We start from the raw sequence: 17751 nt of genomic DNA on the forward strand, positions 1-17751 counted from the left end.
TCGTATATAATTATATAATTTAATATATATTTATAAATACAATGTTAGCTAGAACCTTTAGTAAATTGTGTGAAGCCTGAACACAGGGGGATCTTTTGGGTAACAGGAATAGATTTCCATCAACTAAAAAATAACTCAGTAGACACTGTTACTGTCAGTGTTAGGAATATGCAGAATGGCAATTCTACCATAGATGCCAGATTCTTCTTAAAGATGGATGAATGGATATTTATAGAAGTGGTCACAATTTTTAACATGGGGAACCTTTTTTCCAAACACACCCTTACATGTAACCCCAGAGGTAAGCTGAGGCTGAGGTGGTATGGAGCACACAGGTTCAACCCACTCAGCCTCCCTTGAACCTCTATAGTGCCTTCTGAAGCATTTCTAGAGAATTCTAGGACTCGAAACACAGATATCTGGGGTAAAGTGTTCCACTTATATGCTGGAAATGGTTGTGGGTGTGTCTGAGACATTGCTTCACTCAGTGCTCAGAGTAGTTGCAGTGGGGAAAGGAGCAGCTGGGGTCTCTGGGATCAATGCCATTAAGGGAGAACAGATGTGTCTGTTTAACTTATAAAAATATTCTTGGCTGGGCGTGGTGGCTCAGTCTATAATCCCAGCACTTTGGTAGGCCAAGGCGAGAGGATTGCCTGAGCCCAGGGGTTCGAGACCAGCCTGGGTAACTTGATGAGACCTTGTCTCTACAATAAATCACAAAAACTAGCCAGGCACGGTGGTGTGCATCTGTAGTTCCAGCTACTTGGAAGGCTGAGGCAGAAGGATCTCCTGAGCCCAGCAGGTCAAGGCTGCAGTTGGTGGCCATGAGCGTGCTACTGCACTCCAGCCTGGGTGACAAGAATGAGACTCCAACTCAAAAAAAGAAAAAAGAAAAATATTCTCATCTTCTGTGTCATGACACGATAAAGGTTGAAAGCACTAATCCTGAGAACAAAAATATTCAGTATATAGTCATGACTATAAAGTAAGGGTCCTGGTGTCCTTACGTAACTCACTAACTGGTTCTGAAGGCAGTTTAAAGTGTTGGATATGATAATTACTCTGGTTTGATAACTATACAATGTATATACTCCCTGAAACATCCCATTGTACTCCTAAATATGTACAATTATTGTGTCAATCATAATTTAAAAACTGGCTCTGAAGGCAGTTTCAATGTTTCGAATAATTATAGCATAAGCATATGGCTTTCCAGAGGGCCATTGTAAAAGACAGCATTCATATGCATTTACCTTCTGATGTTTATTAGAGTGTAATTAAACTCATATAACATTGTCTAATTTTGTAGACTCCAGATAAAAGATTAATGCTAGTCGGGCATGGTGGCTCAAGCCTGTAATCCCAGCACTTTGGGAGGCTGAGGTGAGAGGATTGCCTGAGCTCAGGGGTTCGAGAGCAGCCTGGGCAACTTGGTGAGACCTCATCTCTACAATAAATCAAAAAATAAGCCGGACGTGTTAGCACATGCTTATAGTTCCAGTTACTTGGAAGGCTGAGGCGGAAGGATCGCCTGAGCCCAGCAGGTTGAGGCTGCAGTAGCCATTAGCGTATTACTACACTCCAGCCTGGGTGACAGAGTGAGGATCCAACTAAAAAAAAAAAAGATTAATGCTTTGTATCCTTAATCTACAATAGCACAGTATACATAAAAGCTACATATGAAAGCATGCCCTAGTGGATCATGCTCTTTCCAATGCAATTTCATATTTCAAAAAACATTCTATTATCAATGAGGAGAGGGAATAGCACTCATTCCGAGTTCAAAGCAGAGCACCTGGATAAACATTATTGCTGTCTGCATCGCTCTTCTCTCCATCCATTGCTAACACATTCAGCATTTTGTCCATTCTTAATGTATTTTAGAGCTTTCTATGAAGGACATAACTGGGCTATGGAGAGTTGCCAGAGTCCCCCTCTCCCAAATGGAATATTAACAACTTTTGGAGGAAAAAAATTCTACCCACCTTTTAGGTGCCATAGCCTGAAAACAGCCAAGTTTTACTTGCCAAAGGAGGTGTTCAACATACACAACCAACAGCTGTTCCATTTTGCAAGTTTCTGGAGCTCTCCCCTTCAGAGAAATCTTGGAAATGACCATTAATAGGGCCATGGAAATTTCAGGAGAAAGGTGGCTAGAGCACCTTTCAGGAGAGAGGTGGCTAGAGCTCCTTTCAAAAGATCTGCTGACAGGGACAGTACATTGTCCAGCTGAAAGTAGGTGTCAATAGATAAGCTGAGGACCCTAAAATCTCTTAAAGCAAAATTTGCCTGTTGCTGTACTGAAGAGTTTTAACAGCTCATGATTATACTTCTCTGAAGCTTATTTCATAAAATAATGACCAATCTCTTTAATCTGAAAAACCTGAAATACACATTTATATTATTTTCAAAAAACTGTAAACTGGAAAGATGTTCTGTTCAGTGCAGTTAGTACTTGTCTCATTAATAACCCCAATCTGTCCTAAGCAGTAGTTGCTAGTCAACTCACTGCACTCTTGCCTGAGTTTAGGCCTGTAATAGAGTTCAAGGCCTAAACTCTGTAATAGAATGTCAGCACATCTAAAATTATGATATTTTGTCTTGACATAGTAAGACAAAACCAAGATCACTCTGTGTTAAGGATGGAGGGTCCGGAAGGGGCACAGCATCGCCAGAGCTGGCGTGCCAGAGGTATGCGCTGGTAACCAGAGACTTGAATAACACAAAGATTTGCAACACAAAGCGATGAAGAAAGAAAAGATTTATTTAGGATAAAGATCACTTCCCACAGACAGGAAGAGGGCCAGCACTCTAAGATGAGTGTGGCTCCATAGCCCCCAAGCCCTGGACTTAAATCCTCTCCCCTGGAGATGTTGCAATCAAGTATATGTGACTGGTGTGACTTCATTGCTAGCCACTTGTGGATGATTTGCTGACCCTGGGGAAGGGAGGAACGGAGAGGTTCTGCTTCCCACTTCCCAGGGTGGATGATTTGTAGACCCTGTGGAAGAGAGGGGATCTGGTTCCCAGGCACCGGGTAGCATGGTCTTATCATCTTCAGGGGTCTGTTTGAAGATTGCAATGGGCAGATACTGGTCATGTTTGAGGGATCTGGGTTTCAGCAAAGTTGATCTTTATCTAAAGAATGCATTCCTCCTGGGCACAGTTTTTACTTTTTAAATAATCACAGATTTATGCTTTCTGTTTTCTATCTACAACAGAGTCTCACTTTCTTAAATCCTCCCCCAAATCACCTAACACAAGTCCAAATCCCACAATAAGTCATTTCTAAAATTTTACTGAAGCACTCCATGATTCTCCATGGTTTGTGTTCTCCCTCACCGCAACAAAAAATAAACCTAATTTGTTCAAATACAGGCATGTTTCTGGTGGTCTTTGGCTGGAGGGTGCTGCCATTTATTATCTGTGACCAAGAAGCTTCACCGCAAGGAATTGATTATATATATATAAATATTCAAAGAGATGTGAAGATGTAAACATGGATGCTCAATGCAGCATCAATTCTCACAGGAAAAAAAAATCCTGTAAATATTCATCACCAAGGAAGTGATTAAATAACATGTGCTGCAACCATATAAAAGAATATATGCAGCTGCAAAAAAAGTATGTTGTATGAAAACTAAATAATACTACTGAGAGAAATTAAAGGAGACCTAAATAAATGAAGATATATTTTATTCATGTATCAAGATTCAATAGTTAGATGTCAGTTTCCCCCAAATTAATCCAAAGCTAACCCAATCAAAATATCAGCTAGTGTTTTGTAGAAATTGACAAGTTGACTCTAAACTTCTGTAGAAATACAAGAGTACCAACCAAAATAAATTGAAAAAACAATAAAGCTAGAGGAGTTGCACTGCCTTATTTCAGGATATTGTAAAGTCACAGTAATCAAGGCAGAATGGCATTGGAATCAAGATAAATAGAACAGTGATACAGAATAGAGTCCAGAAATAGACCCATACATACAGAGACAACTGATTTTTGACAAAATGCAATGGTAACTTAGTGGAGAAAGGAGTTTTTTTTTTTTTCAGCAAATAGTGCTGGAACAACTAGATATTGCTAAGCCAAGACATGAATTTTGACCTATAACTTGGATAATATATAAAAATTAACTCAAAATGGATCACAGACCTAAATGAAAAACCTAAAACTATCAAGTTTTAGAAGAAAGTATAGGATAAAATATTTGTGATCTTGGTTAGGCAAAGCCCAACCTGTAAAAGAATTGTTCTTCATCAAAATTAAGTTTTCTGCTCTTTCAGAAGACATTTTTAAGATAATAAAAACAACCCACAGATTGGGAGAAAATACTTGCAAAACATATATCTGATAATGGACTTGTATTCAATACATGCAAAAAAAACCCAATAAAAATCAACAACCTGTGCTTGCTTTGGCAGCACATATACTAAAATTGGAGCCGGGTTCTGTGGCTCAGCCTGTAATCCCGCACCTTGGGAGGCTGAGGTGAGTGGATTGCCTGAGCCCATGGGTTCGAGACCCGCCTGGGCAACTTGGTGAGACCTCATCTCTACAATAAATCAAAAATAGCCGGGTGTGGTAGCGCGCGCCTGTAGTTCCAGCTACTTGGAAGGCTGAGGCGGAAGAATTGCCAGAGCCCAGTAGGTCGAGGCTGCGGTGGCCGGGAGCGGCCACTGCACTCCAGTCTGGGCGACAGAGTGAGACTCCAACTCAAAAAAAAAAACAACCTAAAATTGGAACAATACAGAGAAGGTGAGCATGGCCCCTGCACAAGGAAGATGCACAAATTTGTGAATGTTCCATATTTTTGTAAATAAAAATGACTGAATAACGTATATTCACAGTAAAAAAAAAAACTCCAATTTTCTTTAATTGGGAAAAGATGTACACATACTTCACTGAAGATTTATGGAGGGCAAACATGCACATGAAAAGATGTTCAACATCATTAGTCATTAGGAAAATGCAAATAAGAACTACAAGGAGATATGGATAAAATTTATAAGGACCACATCAAGTGTCAGAAAGGACTTGGAGGAATCAAAACTCTCATACACTGCTGTAAGAATGTCAAATGGTTCAACTACTTTGGAAAATATAAAAGTTAAACATATACCTACCATAAAATCCAGCCACTCCACTTCAAGAGAAATGAAAGTATATGTCCATAAAACACTTGTACACAAACACTCAAAGCTGATTTACTTGGAATAGCCAAAATATGAACAATCCAAATGCCCATCAACAGATAAATGGATAAACAAACTGTGGTAAAGCCATATAGACTACTAATTGGAAATAAAAAGCAATAAACTGTTGAGACACAAGATACAAATGAATCTCAAATAATTATGCTGAGTCAGATAAGCCAGAACCATGCCCAAAGAGAACAATCTGTACAATTCCATTTCTTTCATCTCTACCCAATTACAGAAAATGAAAAAAATTCTATGATGTCAGAAAGCAGACCAACGGTTACCTTGGGGTAGGGGCACAGGATGAGATAAAAGGAGCATAATGGCCGGACTTGGTACCTCAGCCTATAATCCCAGAACTTTAGGAGGCCAAGCAAATGGATTGTCTGGGCCCACAGGTTCAAGATCAGCCCAGGCAACTTGGCAAGACCTCGTTTCTACAATAAATAAAAAACTACCCAGGCATGGTAGCTTGCACCTGTAGTTCTGGCTACTTGGAAAGCTGAGATGGAAGGATCACAGGAACCCAACAAGTCAACACTGGGTTGGCCATGAGTGTGTCACTGTACTCCAGCCTGGGCAACAGAGTGAGACTCCAACTCAAAAAAAAAAAAAAAAAAAAAAAGGAGCATAATGATTGATACATTTACTATTTTGATTGTGGTTATGGTATTGTGTGTACATACATTTCAAAATGTATCAAATATATACTTTCAATATGCAGTTTAATGTATCTCAATTATGTCTCAATAAAACTATTAAATAAAATGTGGCAGTATCTATGTCTATATATTTATGTATAGATATACACATAGTACATACATATCATACTAAATTGGAAACATAATTGTTAAGAGGAAAAGGAAATTCTCAGGATACGGTACTCCTATTTTTGTTAAAGAATAAATCTGTACATATTGTATATTAAGAGATATGCAATCAAAGATTACAATACTATATTCTATTAGCATTAAGAAAAACATTAAGTGATTAAAAATATGTTGTAGAAGCATATTTATTGACATGAAAAGATATTCATAATATACAGTTAGTAGGGGGAAGCAAATTACAAACATATTTATGGCATGATATTATTTTAGTTTCTTAGCTGTCTGGAAATCTCAAAGCACATAACTCTATTTTTATACTTAAAGACTTTCTCCTCAGCTCAGACCACAGGTTGTCATTTCTACCATGAGTCTTAGAGAGCTCAGCCATAGCCCAAAAGTTCTGGGAATGCTTTCTGGATCATACAGACTCCCAGGAATCACTATCTTGTAGGTTGAGATAGCAGCCTCTCTCCTAGCTTTATTGTTTATGTGGCTGAAGCTGCAATTTGGGGTCTAATTTTTTCCAGTTAAGTTTATTCTGTAAAGTTTTAGTTGGTACAAATGCAGAAATGCCCAGAATTGCCTAATTGCCTACTAGTAAAAGATAAAGCCCTCTGGCCTTTCAGTTGACACACAGGAAAATAAATCACAAATGGTAAAATAAATTTAAGGTATGACTTTGCAAGGTGGTGGTAAGAAATTACCTTTTTAAATGGAGGGTATATAACAATGTGCAGAATGACTTCAGCTCTTTAAAAAAAAAAAAAGTAGCCGGGCATGGTGGCTCACACCTGTAATCCCAGCTTTGGGAGGTGAAGGTGAGAGGACTGCCTGAGCCCAGGGTTTCAAGGACAGCCTGGGCAACTTGGTGAGACCTTGTCTCTACAATAAATCAAAAAATTAGCTGGGCGTGGTGGCACACACCTGTACTTCCAGCTACTTGGAAGTATGAGGATTGCCTGAGCCCAGCAGGTCTAGGCTGTGGTGGCTGTGAATGTACCACTGCACTGCAGCCTGGGCAACAGAGTAAGACTCCGACTCAAAAAAAAGGTAAGTACAAATAGAAAAGGTTAGGAAGAAAAGGTTAGGAAGAACATATAACAAATTTTACTTGTTGATGACTCCAAATCTACATCTTATTATCTGAACATATTTGGGGCATTTTCTATTTCCCAGACACTGCCAGATAAAATCCACACATTCATCTCAGACTTTTCTCCTGATCTCCAGTCATTATAGCCAAATGGCTAATGGGCACGTGGGAGGAAGTTAAGAACTGCAACAAGTGGCAGAGACATCATGCACTGCAAAATTAAACCATTAAAACCAGTCTCTGACCTTTGAAGGCCACTACCTAAAAGAGTAAAGGAAGACGGTAAGGTAGGGTGGTGAGATGGGTCCTGGTTTCAGACAAAACAGCTATGCCACCTGCCTGCTGTGGGAATCTAGGAAGAAGTATTTAACCTCTCATTGGAGGGTACTCAGAATAATGAGTTCTAATACAAATACAAGTACCTAGCTCACAGCATCACTGTGAAGAGAGGGAAAAATAACCTTGTAAAATGTAGTGCCAGGGCAACCCCCTCAGGTCCCCCCTCACTATGGGAGCTTTTCTGTCTTCTCAATAAATCCTGCTTTCTAAAAAAAAAAAAAAAAAAAAGTACCAGCAGTGTCATTCATAGGGTTGGCACTTACAAAATGTTTTCCTCCTTTTCTGTGAGATGGCTTTGACATAAATGAAAAAGCTTAACAATTTAAGAGTCATAAATTTAGTATTAAAATAAAAAATAAACATTACGTTATTATCATCTGAGATTCTGGGTCATTTCTGTGTTGTAGAATGAATGTCTGAGGCAGGTAGAATACCGGAAAAATAGTAACTTCTTATACTAAACAGCATATAGCAATCTCTGCCTCCTTTACACATTGAGAGGGCACATTTGGTAATGGGTATATGTGCACACACACTCTAGGTACTATTATCTTTGTGCATATTACTTCTGTAACTAGATTACAAACTCAAGGATATTTTCTTTTTTTATTTGAAGCCACAAATGGAACTAAGTGGACACTAATGAACAAGCTATCTTACTTATGATGAACTGGTTCACCATCTTCTAAAGTAAAATGATAAAAATCTATCAATCCAAACAAGATAAAAATCAACAAATGTTTTCAGCTCAAGAATTTATCTGACACGCCCAAAATGGTCTAGCTTAAACCTAGAACCTGTCACAGGTAATATCTTGCTATATATAATATGCACATCATAACAACCAAAACACAATACAAGGCTGTTTGGGGAGGTACAGACTGCTAGAGTTTGAAGATGGTTTATAGTGTTCTTGTCTATCTCTGGCTCATTTTACATGGTTTCAATAATCCCCTTAACTTCCTCGAAGATGGTCATGAGTGTACTATAACTCACATGATCAACATCTACAATTGAGCCCTTTCTGATATGCTCCTTTATGTTAGTAAATATGGCTACAGCACTAACAAGATTTGCTTTTGCCTCTTGCTGGTTAAAGATGAGTTTTAATGCTGCCAATGCCTTCATATTGATCATGTCTCTGGCTGCAGTTGGATTTTCAGACATATTCAAAAGTACTTTCAAGACAAGATTTCTGGTTTTATGATTTCCCTCGGACAGCAAATGGAAAAACTCTGAAAAGTAACTGGCAATAATATGGTGATGGACAGAATCAGTAGTCAGTTGCTCTAGTATCTTTAATCCAGATTGCTGTCCAGGTGAGTTCAAGGGAAAAGACACTGCTTCCTTACACATATGCTCAACATGTAATTCAAGCTTGCGTTGTCTTTCATTCCCAGAAGGATTCAGAGTAATTACAGCCTTTTTTTCCATTTTGGGAGAAGGAAAACTGAGCAAGCTTTCAATAAGTGTCACTATACCTACTTCATTAATAAATTCTTGGGCAAATGGATAAACATTATGAATACCCATTGCAATATGTGCTACCTTATGAATGAGAGGATCAGTAGTTGACTTAAGTATGCTAACAAGTTTTTCAAATTCTTCAGAATCTATGCAGCTTTCCGTTTTGCAAGGACAAGAAAATGGCTTAATCCCATTTACCTCCCTGATCTTGATTTGGTGTCTAATTTCACCTATGGTCTGGATGCAAGGATCAGAACCAAATGGGTGCTCAGAGACAGTCTGTGAGCATGAGTGTGTGCGCCTAGAATGGCAGGCTGTTGCCACAGGCAAAGAATGGGTATTTTCGTCAGCAGAGGCAAGAACAATATATGAAGGAGGGCTTGCTTCAGTTGGGGCCTGGGATCTAAATCCTAACACTGCTGGAGTTACAGCAGGGGCTTTGGGCCAGATAGTTACTTCAGACCAGTCTTTGGGCCTATCTTTTTCATTAATTTCATCCACAGGCTGAGGCTTAACTATTCTGCTCACAGGTTTAGGATTAGGGTCAAAACTAGTATCATCTCCTTCCCAAAACCAGCTCCCAATAACATTCTCTTCCTCCTCCTCCTCAGCCCCCGACCTAGGCTTCCAACTGGCCCCAGGTGCAGGCTCCAACTTCTCAGCACCAATTTCAGCTTTATCTTCATTCTTAGCACTGGCACTGGAATGTTTACTGACCTCTTCCCCATTACAGAACCAGGAATTGATACTGGCCTCTTCTCCAGACCAATACCAGGCATCAATACCAGTCTCATCTTTACATGTGGAACTGGTGGCCTCATTCTCAGCCTTGGGACTAAAATCTCCCATGGCTTTGCCCAGAGGCTTAGGCTCTGACAGAACTCCTTCCTTCATCTTAGCAACTACCTTGTTCTTAGACACTGCCTTTGCCTCTGCCGCTGCATCTCTCTTAGACCCTGCCTTGGTTTTTGCTTTGGACCAGGTCTTGGCAGCAGGTCTGACTACACCAGCAGCCTCTCTCTCTGTTCCAGCCTTAACCTGTACAACAACTCTCTTTTCAGCTTTGGCTTGGGCTCGCCTCTTATTCTTAGTTCCAGTCATGGCTGAAGTCCAGTTAGACAGCCTTATCCAGTCTTGACCTTGGTTCTCAATGTGTCCTAGGTCAATGTTTTAACACTCTTTCACTGAGTCATGGATAAACTAGGTAGCAAGAGTCAGAGTCAATTGCCAGGTCAGCAGTCACACAATACTCTCTCCAAACACATAGCCTCTGTCAATGATACAGACAGAGGACAGAAGTAATGGTCAGGCTGGGGAAGGATGATAGCTTCCAAGTGCAGACTTGAAGGTGATGGTCTTCGACCAACCCAAAGCCACCACAGCCACCACTGCAGATAGACCTGAGGTGGAAGAAAGAAACTGACTTTGAGTCTCCTCTATGCAGACAGCCACATAAAAAGACATAATACAAATGGATTGTGTGATATGAGAAGTAGATCAGTAGAAAATTCTGTCACTTCATTTTGCCCCTCGCATACTCCCACTGATGCACAACAATGTCCTGCCTAGGCACTACCATTCTTTTCTTTGCATCAAACCAGAACAAGGATGGTTAGGTAAGCTTGCTGAGAGACAAGCTAAGGAGTACCCAACCCCTTTGTACTCATGCTGGTATATGAGGGGGGCCCCCAAAAATCCATAACTTATTTATTTATTTTTATTTTTATTTATTTTTTTGAGTTGGAGTCTCACTCTGTCACCCAGACTGGAGTGCAGCGGCCGCTCCCAGCCACCGCAGCCTCGACCTGCTGGGCTCCGGCGATCCTTCCACCTCAGCCTTCCGAGTAGCCGGAATTACAGGCATGCGCTACCACGCCCGGCTGATTTTTTGATTTATTGTAGAGATGAGGTCTCGCTGCCCAGGTGGGTTTTGAACCCATGGGCTCAGGCAATCCACTCACCTCAGCCTCCCAAAGGCACAGGATTACAGGCTGAGTCACCGAACCCGGCTAACTTATTTATTTTAAAAATGTGTTTTATCATTTTTTTGAGTTGGAATCTCACTCTTGTCGCCCAGGTTGGAGTGCAGTGGCAAGCTCACAGCCACCATAGCCTCGATCTGCTGGGCTTAAGCGATCTGTCCACCTCAACCTTCCAAGTAGCTGGAACTACATACACACACCACCATGCCCAGCTAGTTGTTTGTGATTTATTGTAGAAACAAGGTCTCACTAAATTGCCCAGGCTGGTCTCGAACCCCAGGGCTCAGGCAATCCTCTCACCTTGGCCTCCCAAAGTGCTGGGATTACAGGCTGAGCCAATGTGCCTGGGTTGTATTTATTCTTACATGTTTAAACTTCAGTCACCTTCAGAGTACTCTCTGTCTGATGCAATATACCCATCAAGATGCTTTTTCCACTGCTCAAAACAGTTTTTGAACTCATCTACGTTGATGCTTTTTATTTTATTTATTTATTTATTTTGAGTTGGAGTCTCACTCTGTCACGCAGACTGGAGTGCAGTGGCCAGTTCCGGCCACCGCAGCCTCGACCTGCTGGGCTCCGGCGATCCTTCCACCTCAGCCTTCCAAGTAGCCGGAATTACAGGCATGCGCTACCACGCCCGGCTGATTTTTTGATTTATTGTAGAGATGAGGTCTCGCTGCCCAGGTGGGTTTTGAACCCATGGGCTCAGGCAATCCACTCACCTCAGCCTCCCAAAGGCAGGGATTACAGGCTGAGCCACCAAGACCAGCTCACTTTGATGCCTTTTAGTGCTTCTGTTTCGTTGTTGTTGTTTCACCTCTTCCATATTAGCAAAACTTCTCCATTTAAGGACTTTTTTTACATCCAGGGAAACAAAAAAAGATTGCTTGGGGTAAGATCAGGTGAAAGCCGGGTTCAGTGGCTCAGCCTGTAATCCCGCGCCTTTGGGAGGTTGAGATGAGTGGACTGCCTGAACCCGCGGGTTCAAGACCCGCCTAGGCAGCAAGACCTCGTTTCTACAATAAATCAAAAAATCAGCCGGGCGTGGTAGCGCATGCCTGTAATTCCGGCTACTCAGAAGGCTGAGGCGGAAGGATCGCCGGAACCCAGCAGGTCGAGGCTGCGGTGGCCGGGAGTGGCCACTGCACTCCAGTGTGGGCGACAGAGTGAGATTCCAACTCAAAAAAAAAAAAGATCAGGTGAATAGGGAGGGTGAGGCATGAGGGCCATGCCATTTTTGGTAAAAAACTGCTGAACATTCGGTGCAGTGTGGGCAAATGCAGTGTCATGGTGGAAGAACCAATCACCTGTTTGCCACAACTTGGGATGTTTCTTCCACAACTCATGATGCAACCTTCTCAAAACTTCCAGATAAAAACTTTGGTTGACAGTTTGATCTGAAGGAACAAATTACGAGTGTACTACAACAAGTCCACCCTCAAAAGGATAATTCTGTTTTCTCTTGGGGTCCTCCTTCATATACCATTAGACCTTATAGAGCTATCCAGGCAGGCCTCACACCAACCTGTACTGCTCCAGTGCAATGTTTTCCTCCTTCCTTGCTTCCAGTGTTGATAAGACCTATAGTTAACCCAGAAGCAGACTTATAAACAAAACTACATGAGGGACTTGAATTTTGAGTATTTGGTAAACAGATTTGTACTTTATTCTCTAAACACAACATCTGCCTTTCTAAATCTAGGGCTTTGGTTATATAATACTTCTATCCCCCTTAGTCATCCTCAATGGCTTCCCTTCCCATTTCCTGCCCCAATAGATACCACAATCCTGGTTCACTCTATCCCCATTACATGTACACAAAAGTGAGGGCAGAGGTGTCTGGAATGTTGAAAGACAACAGTTCCAAGATGAGCAACAGCCACCCCTAAACCCAATCGACAGGGGATGCTCACGCTTACACTTACACTTACCTTGTATCCAAATGAATAGTTTTGTTCTCTTGACTCCCAAGTGAACAGCTACCTATAGATCTCTACAGAAACCTAGAAAGGAATAGACCTATGGATAGAAAAATGGACAGAGGAAAGAGAACAGAAAAGACAAAGATGACTTAACACCGATAAAAAGGGTTATAATATGTTTTTATATCTTCAAGGCCATTCATGTTAAATGTCTCCCACCTGTCTGTTTCTCCCCAGTGATTTCCCAGCCATACCCTACCCCAAGACTTGCAGACTATCTGACTTCCCAACTCTGAAGTCAGTCATTTTCCCAGCAGAGGCCACACCTCTTTCCCTAAACAAAAATATGAGGACAAAAAGATAGTGGAACATAGGCACCAGTGTTTACAAAGCAGACAGGGAAGACAATGGAGACTATTATTTCTTTTTTTTTTTCTTTTCTTTTTTTTTTTTTGAGTTGAAGTCTCACTCTGTCGCCCAGACTGGAGTGCAGTGGCCGCTCCCAGCCACTGCAGCCTCAACCTGCTGGGATCCCGTGATCCTTCCGCTCAGTCTTCCAAGAAGCTGGAATTACAGGCGTGCACTACTATGCCCAGCTAATTTTTTAATTTATTGTAGAGATGAGGTCTCGCCAAGTTGCCCAGGCGGGTCTCGAACCCGTGGGCTCAGGGAATCCACTCACCTCAGCCTCCCAAAGCACAGGATTACAGGCTGAGCCACCGAGCCCGATGAGACTATTATTTCAATACCAAATTTACATGCCCCCTCCCATTCCTCATGTATACATATCTAGATCTTACCTCATTCACCACCTAAGTCCGTCTGTCCATAAAGCAGGGGTCATCAGGAGATGTTCTCCTTCCCACCAAAGAAGGGTCCTCTAGCTGGAGAAGAGTCACACCCTATAGAAAGAAAAAAAGGGCATTCGAGCAAAATGAGACTATGTTGACAATGGCAGAAAAATATCAGGTTAATGGACAGTTTCGCAGAATTGAGGTTCTAACACCTCCTTTTGAGAATCAGGAACTAAGTAAAAGAAGTCATTCAACTCTCGTAACTCCACAGATATCCACCATCAGAAATGCAATGAATTCTTCTATGGGACTATTTCTGTATCAAAATGAGAGGGGCTATGAGGAGTGGCTGGAGATGGAGTTTGTGTTTCCAGACCCAGAAATTGAAGATTAACTTCAAATGTTTTAAGTGGACCCTTCGGTAACATTTACCCTCTACTCTGAACTCCCATTCACACACATTACTTAAAATAGATTGGCATGTTGAGAAAACAGATCCTATATGAGAAAAGTGGATTAATATTACTGTTTTTTTGTTGTTTTTTTTTGAGTTGGAGTCTCACTCTGCCACCCAGACTGGAGTGCAGTGGCCGCTCCCGGCCACCGCAGCCTCGACCTGCTGGGCTCCGGCGATCCTTCCGCCTCGGCCTTCCAGTAGCTGGAACTACAGGCGCGAGCTACCACGCCCGGCTGATTTTCTGATTTATTGTAGAGATGAGGTCTCGCCAAGTTGCCCAGGCGGGTCTCGAACCTGCGGGCTAAGGCAATCCACTCACCTCAGCCTCCCAAAGTGCTGGGATTACAGGCTGAGCCACCGAGCCCGGCTAATATTACTGTTTATTCACATGGACACTTGCCGTGAAATTCCACTAACTCATCCTCCCCATTTGTGTGCATTGAGTGTGGGTATCTAACTATGGAAGGCAATAAAACAGTGCTGTATAGAAAAGCAAATGAACATTTCATTTTGGTGTCCTCATAATTCACCCACTAACGGTTCCACTTCTGCAGAATCTACCAGACCTACTGCGCAGACAGGAGACTGTGACAATTTAGGAGGAAAAGCAGCCAGGACGCTGGGCCCAATAAGCCCCGTTTCCGGAATTGGAGCCCGAAGTGGCGAGCGCCGACTCCCGCTCCGCCATTTCTCCCGCAGTACTCTCCTTCCAGCCCTCTCAGGGCTCAGACACCGTTGGGGGCGGGGCGCCGGAGCCTGGGAAGTTGGCTAGGAAAGGTCAGGGCGAGTCGCCCCTAGTCGACCTGGCGGTGCCACCCCGCCCACCCCCCTCCGCCCTCTGCCTGTCCCGCGCGCCGGTGTCAGCCTTGTCTCTTCGCCAGGAGTCACGGCCCTGCGCACCTCTCTTGGGGACCGGCTCCGACAGGGTCGCCCCCAACCCCTTTCCAGGCTGCCAGGGTGTGCTGGACACGCAGCCAGCCAGTCGGCTGTGGGGGACCACCCCGCCCCCACCACACCTCCACTTGCCTTCGCATGCTCAGGGCCCTGATCGTCGGCCTCCCCCTCCTCTCCTAGCCACCTCTCTGCGCTGGCTGCGCCTCACTCGGATTTCCACCGCTTTCCGGACGACCCTATTCGCACACAAGCGTCCCGTCCCCTACTCTCTTCACCAAAGCAGACGGGCGCAGCCCATGATGCGGCAGAAACCGCTCGCAGCCAGGGTGCCGGGAAGGGCGGGGGCGGGGTCGGGCGGAGGGATACGGCGCGAAGGAGTTCGACGCCCCCTCTCAGACCCATAGTAGTACCGACTTGGAGGTGGGCGGGGTCAGGACGAGCCTGGTGGGCACCGGCTGCCTCGGTAGACCACCGCGGACCCTACCGTTGCTGCTGCTACTGCATTTCTGGCACCCACACAATGCATGGGACCGGCGGGCGAATAGGGGCAGGGTCTGGAGGTCAGAAAGAGGCCCGCTGAGAGGAGCAGCGGATGGATACCACCCGGCCGCTCTTTGGTACTTCTGCACTCCAGACTGTTGAGTGCCTACCCCTCTCCCGCCCATCCTGCTCACTCGCCTATCTTGACGCTAATGGAAGAGGGGGTGTCAGGACTGCAGGCTGGGCGGCAGGGAGAGGCCACTTCAGGTCAGACCTCCCCGGGGTTCTAGTGTGGCCCTCGCAGGCTTTTCTTTCACCGTTTCAAAAATCCAAGCAGGAGAGGAAGATACACCTGCTCTTAAGTGAACATGATGGTAGGGGCTCCCACAAAGACCTCACCACTGCCCTTCTTCTCAAAGAAGGCAGACCTAGACCGTGAACCCTAGGATACAGATCGCTGGTCTGAGCCAAGAGTCTGTCTTTCTGCCACACTGCTTCTTTTCTCTTTCCAAATGGTAGCTTACTTTGAAAACATTGTGCTGTCCCCACAGGTGTCCAAAAGAGAAGTCCTTTCCCTGTCAGGACCCGCACGGGGTCATAGGATCCTCCTTCAATGCTGTCCCACAGACAAGTATCAGACATCAGATCCTGGCTCCTCTCCCACTATCCATGTATTTTCTCAAGGCAGATTCCAGTTGCCCTCCTCAACTTTTCTCTCAATCTGGCATCTTGCCTAATAGAATGCCTTTGAATATATAGAATTTTTTATTTTAATTTTCCTTCCAAGTAGTAGGGAGTTTGAATTAGACTGTAAGTTCCATGAAGGAAGGGCCCCTTTTTTGGTCTTTACCATTGTATCCTCAGCACATAGTAGACAATCTAGTCAGTCAATGGTTGAAGGAGATGAATAGTGGAAAATTCCATGGTAACCTCTATTGGTTAACAGATCAGTGCTAATCTGTAGGTGTGTCTTTATCTTTACTGCCTGTAACCCCATGGTTTAGCTCAGAGTCTGCCACACAGGAATTGCTCTCTTCTATATGGCTTTTCATTGAAGAAGAAACCAAGAGGGGAGTACATTGTTAACCAACTCCTGAACCACACACATATTAGAAATAGTAGCAACACCTCCATTACAAAATCTAGGGCACATAGAGGCAGAAAAAAATTGATGATTCTTTTTCCTGATCATGTACATTCTATATATTTCCCTTGTATATAATTTCTGACACACCAATATATGTGATTTAGAAGTTACTATCATACTAAAAGAAACAGGAGTTTCAATTGCTCGTCACCCTATTTTTGATGAATAATTTTAGGGTATGAGTCTTAACATTTGTTTGCTCCTGTTGGTTTTGTTCTTTTGTTTAAGCTTAATAGTATTAAAACACTGCTATGGCTGGGCTCGGTGGCTCAACCTGTAATCCTGCGCCTTTGGGAGGCTGAGGTGAGTGGATTGCCTGAGCCCGCGGGTTCGAGACCCGCCTGGGCAACTTGGCGAGACCTCATCTCTACAATAAATCAAAAAATCAGCCGGGCGTGGTAGCGCATGCCTGTAATTCCGGCTACTTGGAACGCTGAGGTGGAAGGATCGCCGGAGCCCAGCAGGTCGAGGCTGTGGTGGCCAGGAGCGTGCCACTGCTCTCCAGCCTGGGTGACAGAATGAGACTCCAACTCAAAAAAATATATATGTATATACTATTACAACACTAATAGTGTCGGGCCATTGCCTTGCTAGATTCTGGTGTGGTCATGTGTTCTTTGAGTTATGGCTGTTGCCATGCATCCTGGCTTTGGTCCTCCTCTCCTACCTTGGGGAGGTGCATCTTCTCTCTCTCTCTCTCTAATTTACTTTTAATAAACTATGTTTTCTAATTTAAAAAAACACTAATAGTGTCTTAATTACAAAGGATATTGGCCTATGGATTCTGATGTGAGACTTTTCTTTCTCTAGTGTAATACTTTAAGTATATACGTACAAGAACATAAAATGTAGAATTTCTTGTTATAGCAATTATTAATAATCTAAATGACCATCAATAAGGAAAAGATTAAATTAAGTATGGTACATTTATTTTATAAAGTGCTATTCTACCCTATAATGATATCAAAAAGAGTGAAGTAGTTCTTTATATACAAAAATGGAAATAATTCCAAATACAAATTCCAAGTTACGTGAAAATTCAAGTTGTAGAATAATACATATGATTTTCTTAATGGAAAGTATGCTTTGTACGTATATCTATCCATCTCTCTTTCTATGAAATATGTCCACATCAAACT

General features: G+C 43.0%; 1 protein-coding gene across 1 annotated transcript; it reads right to left on the reverse strand.

Moving 5' to 3' along the window:
• Positions 1 to 7680: 7680 nt before the first annotated feature.
• BHLHB9 (basic helix-loop-helix family member b9) lies at positions 7681 to 13724 on the reverse strand. Its single transcript, XM_008051546.1, has 3 exons — positions 13641 to 13724; positions 12850 to 12937; positions 7681 to 10333 (listed from the first exon to the last, which is right to left on the reverse strand). The coding sequence occupies exon 3, from the start codon at positions 10032 to 10034 to the stop codon at positions 8400 to 8402; it is 1635 nt and encodes a 544-aa protein (XP_008049737.1). The 5' UTR covers positions 10035 to 10333; positions 12850 to 12937; positions 13641 to 13724; the 3' UTR covers positions 7681 to 8399.
• Between the last annotated feature and the right edge of the window lie 4027 nt (positions 13725 to 17751).

The sequence above is a fragment of the Carlito syrichta genome, unplaced genomic scaffold (assembly GCF_000164805.1).
Source record: "Carlito syrichta isolate Samal-C Ts95f unplaced genomic scaffold, Tarsius_syrichta-2.0.1 Scaffold65477, whole genome shotgun sequence".
Classification (NCBI taxonomy): domain Eukaryota; kingdom Metazoa; phylum Chordata; class Mammalia; order Primates; family Tarsiidae; genus Carlito; species Carlito syrichta.

Excerpts from the sequence above, each read along its gene's own strand:
- BHLHB9 (XM_008051546.1), bottom strand. The coding sequence starts at position 10,034 with ATGACTGGAACTAAGAATAAGAGGCGAGCCCAAGCCAAAGCTGAAAAG.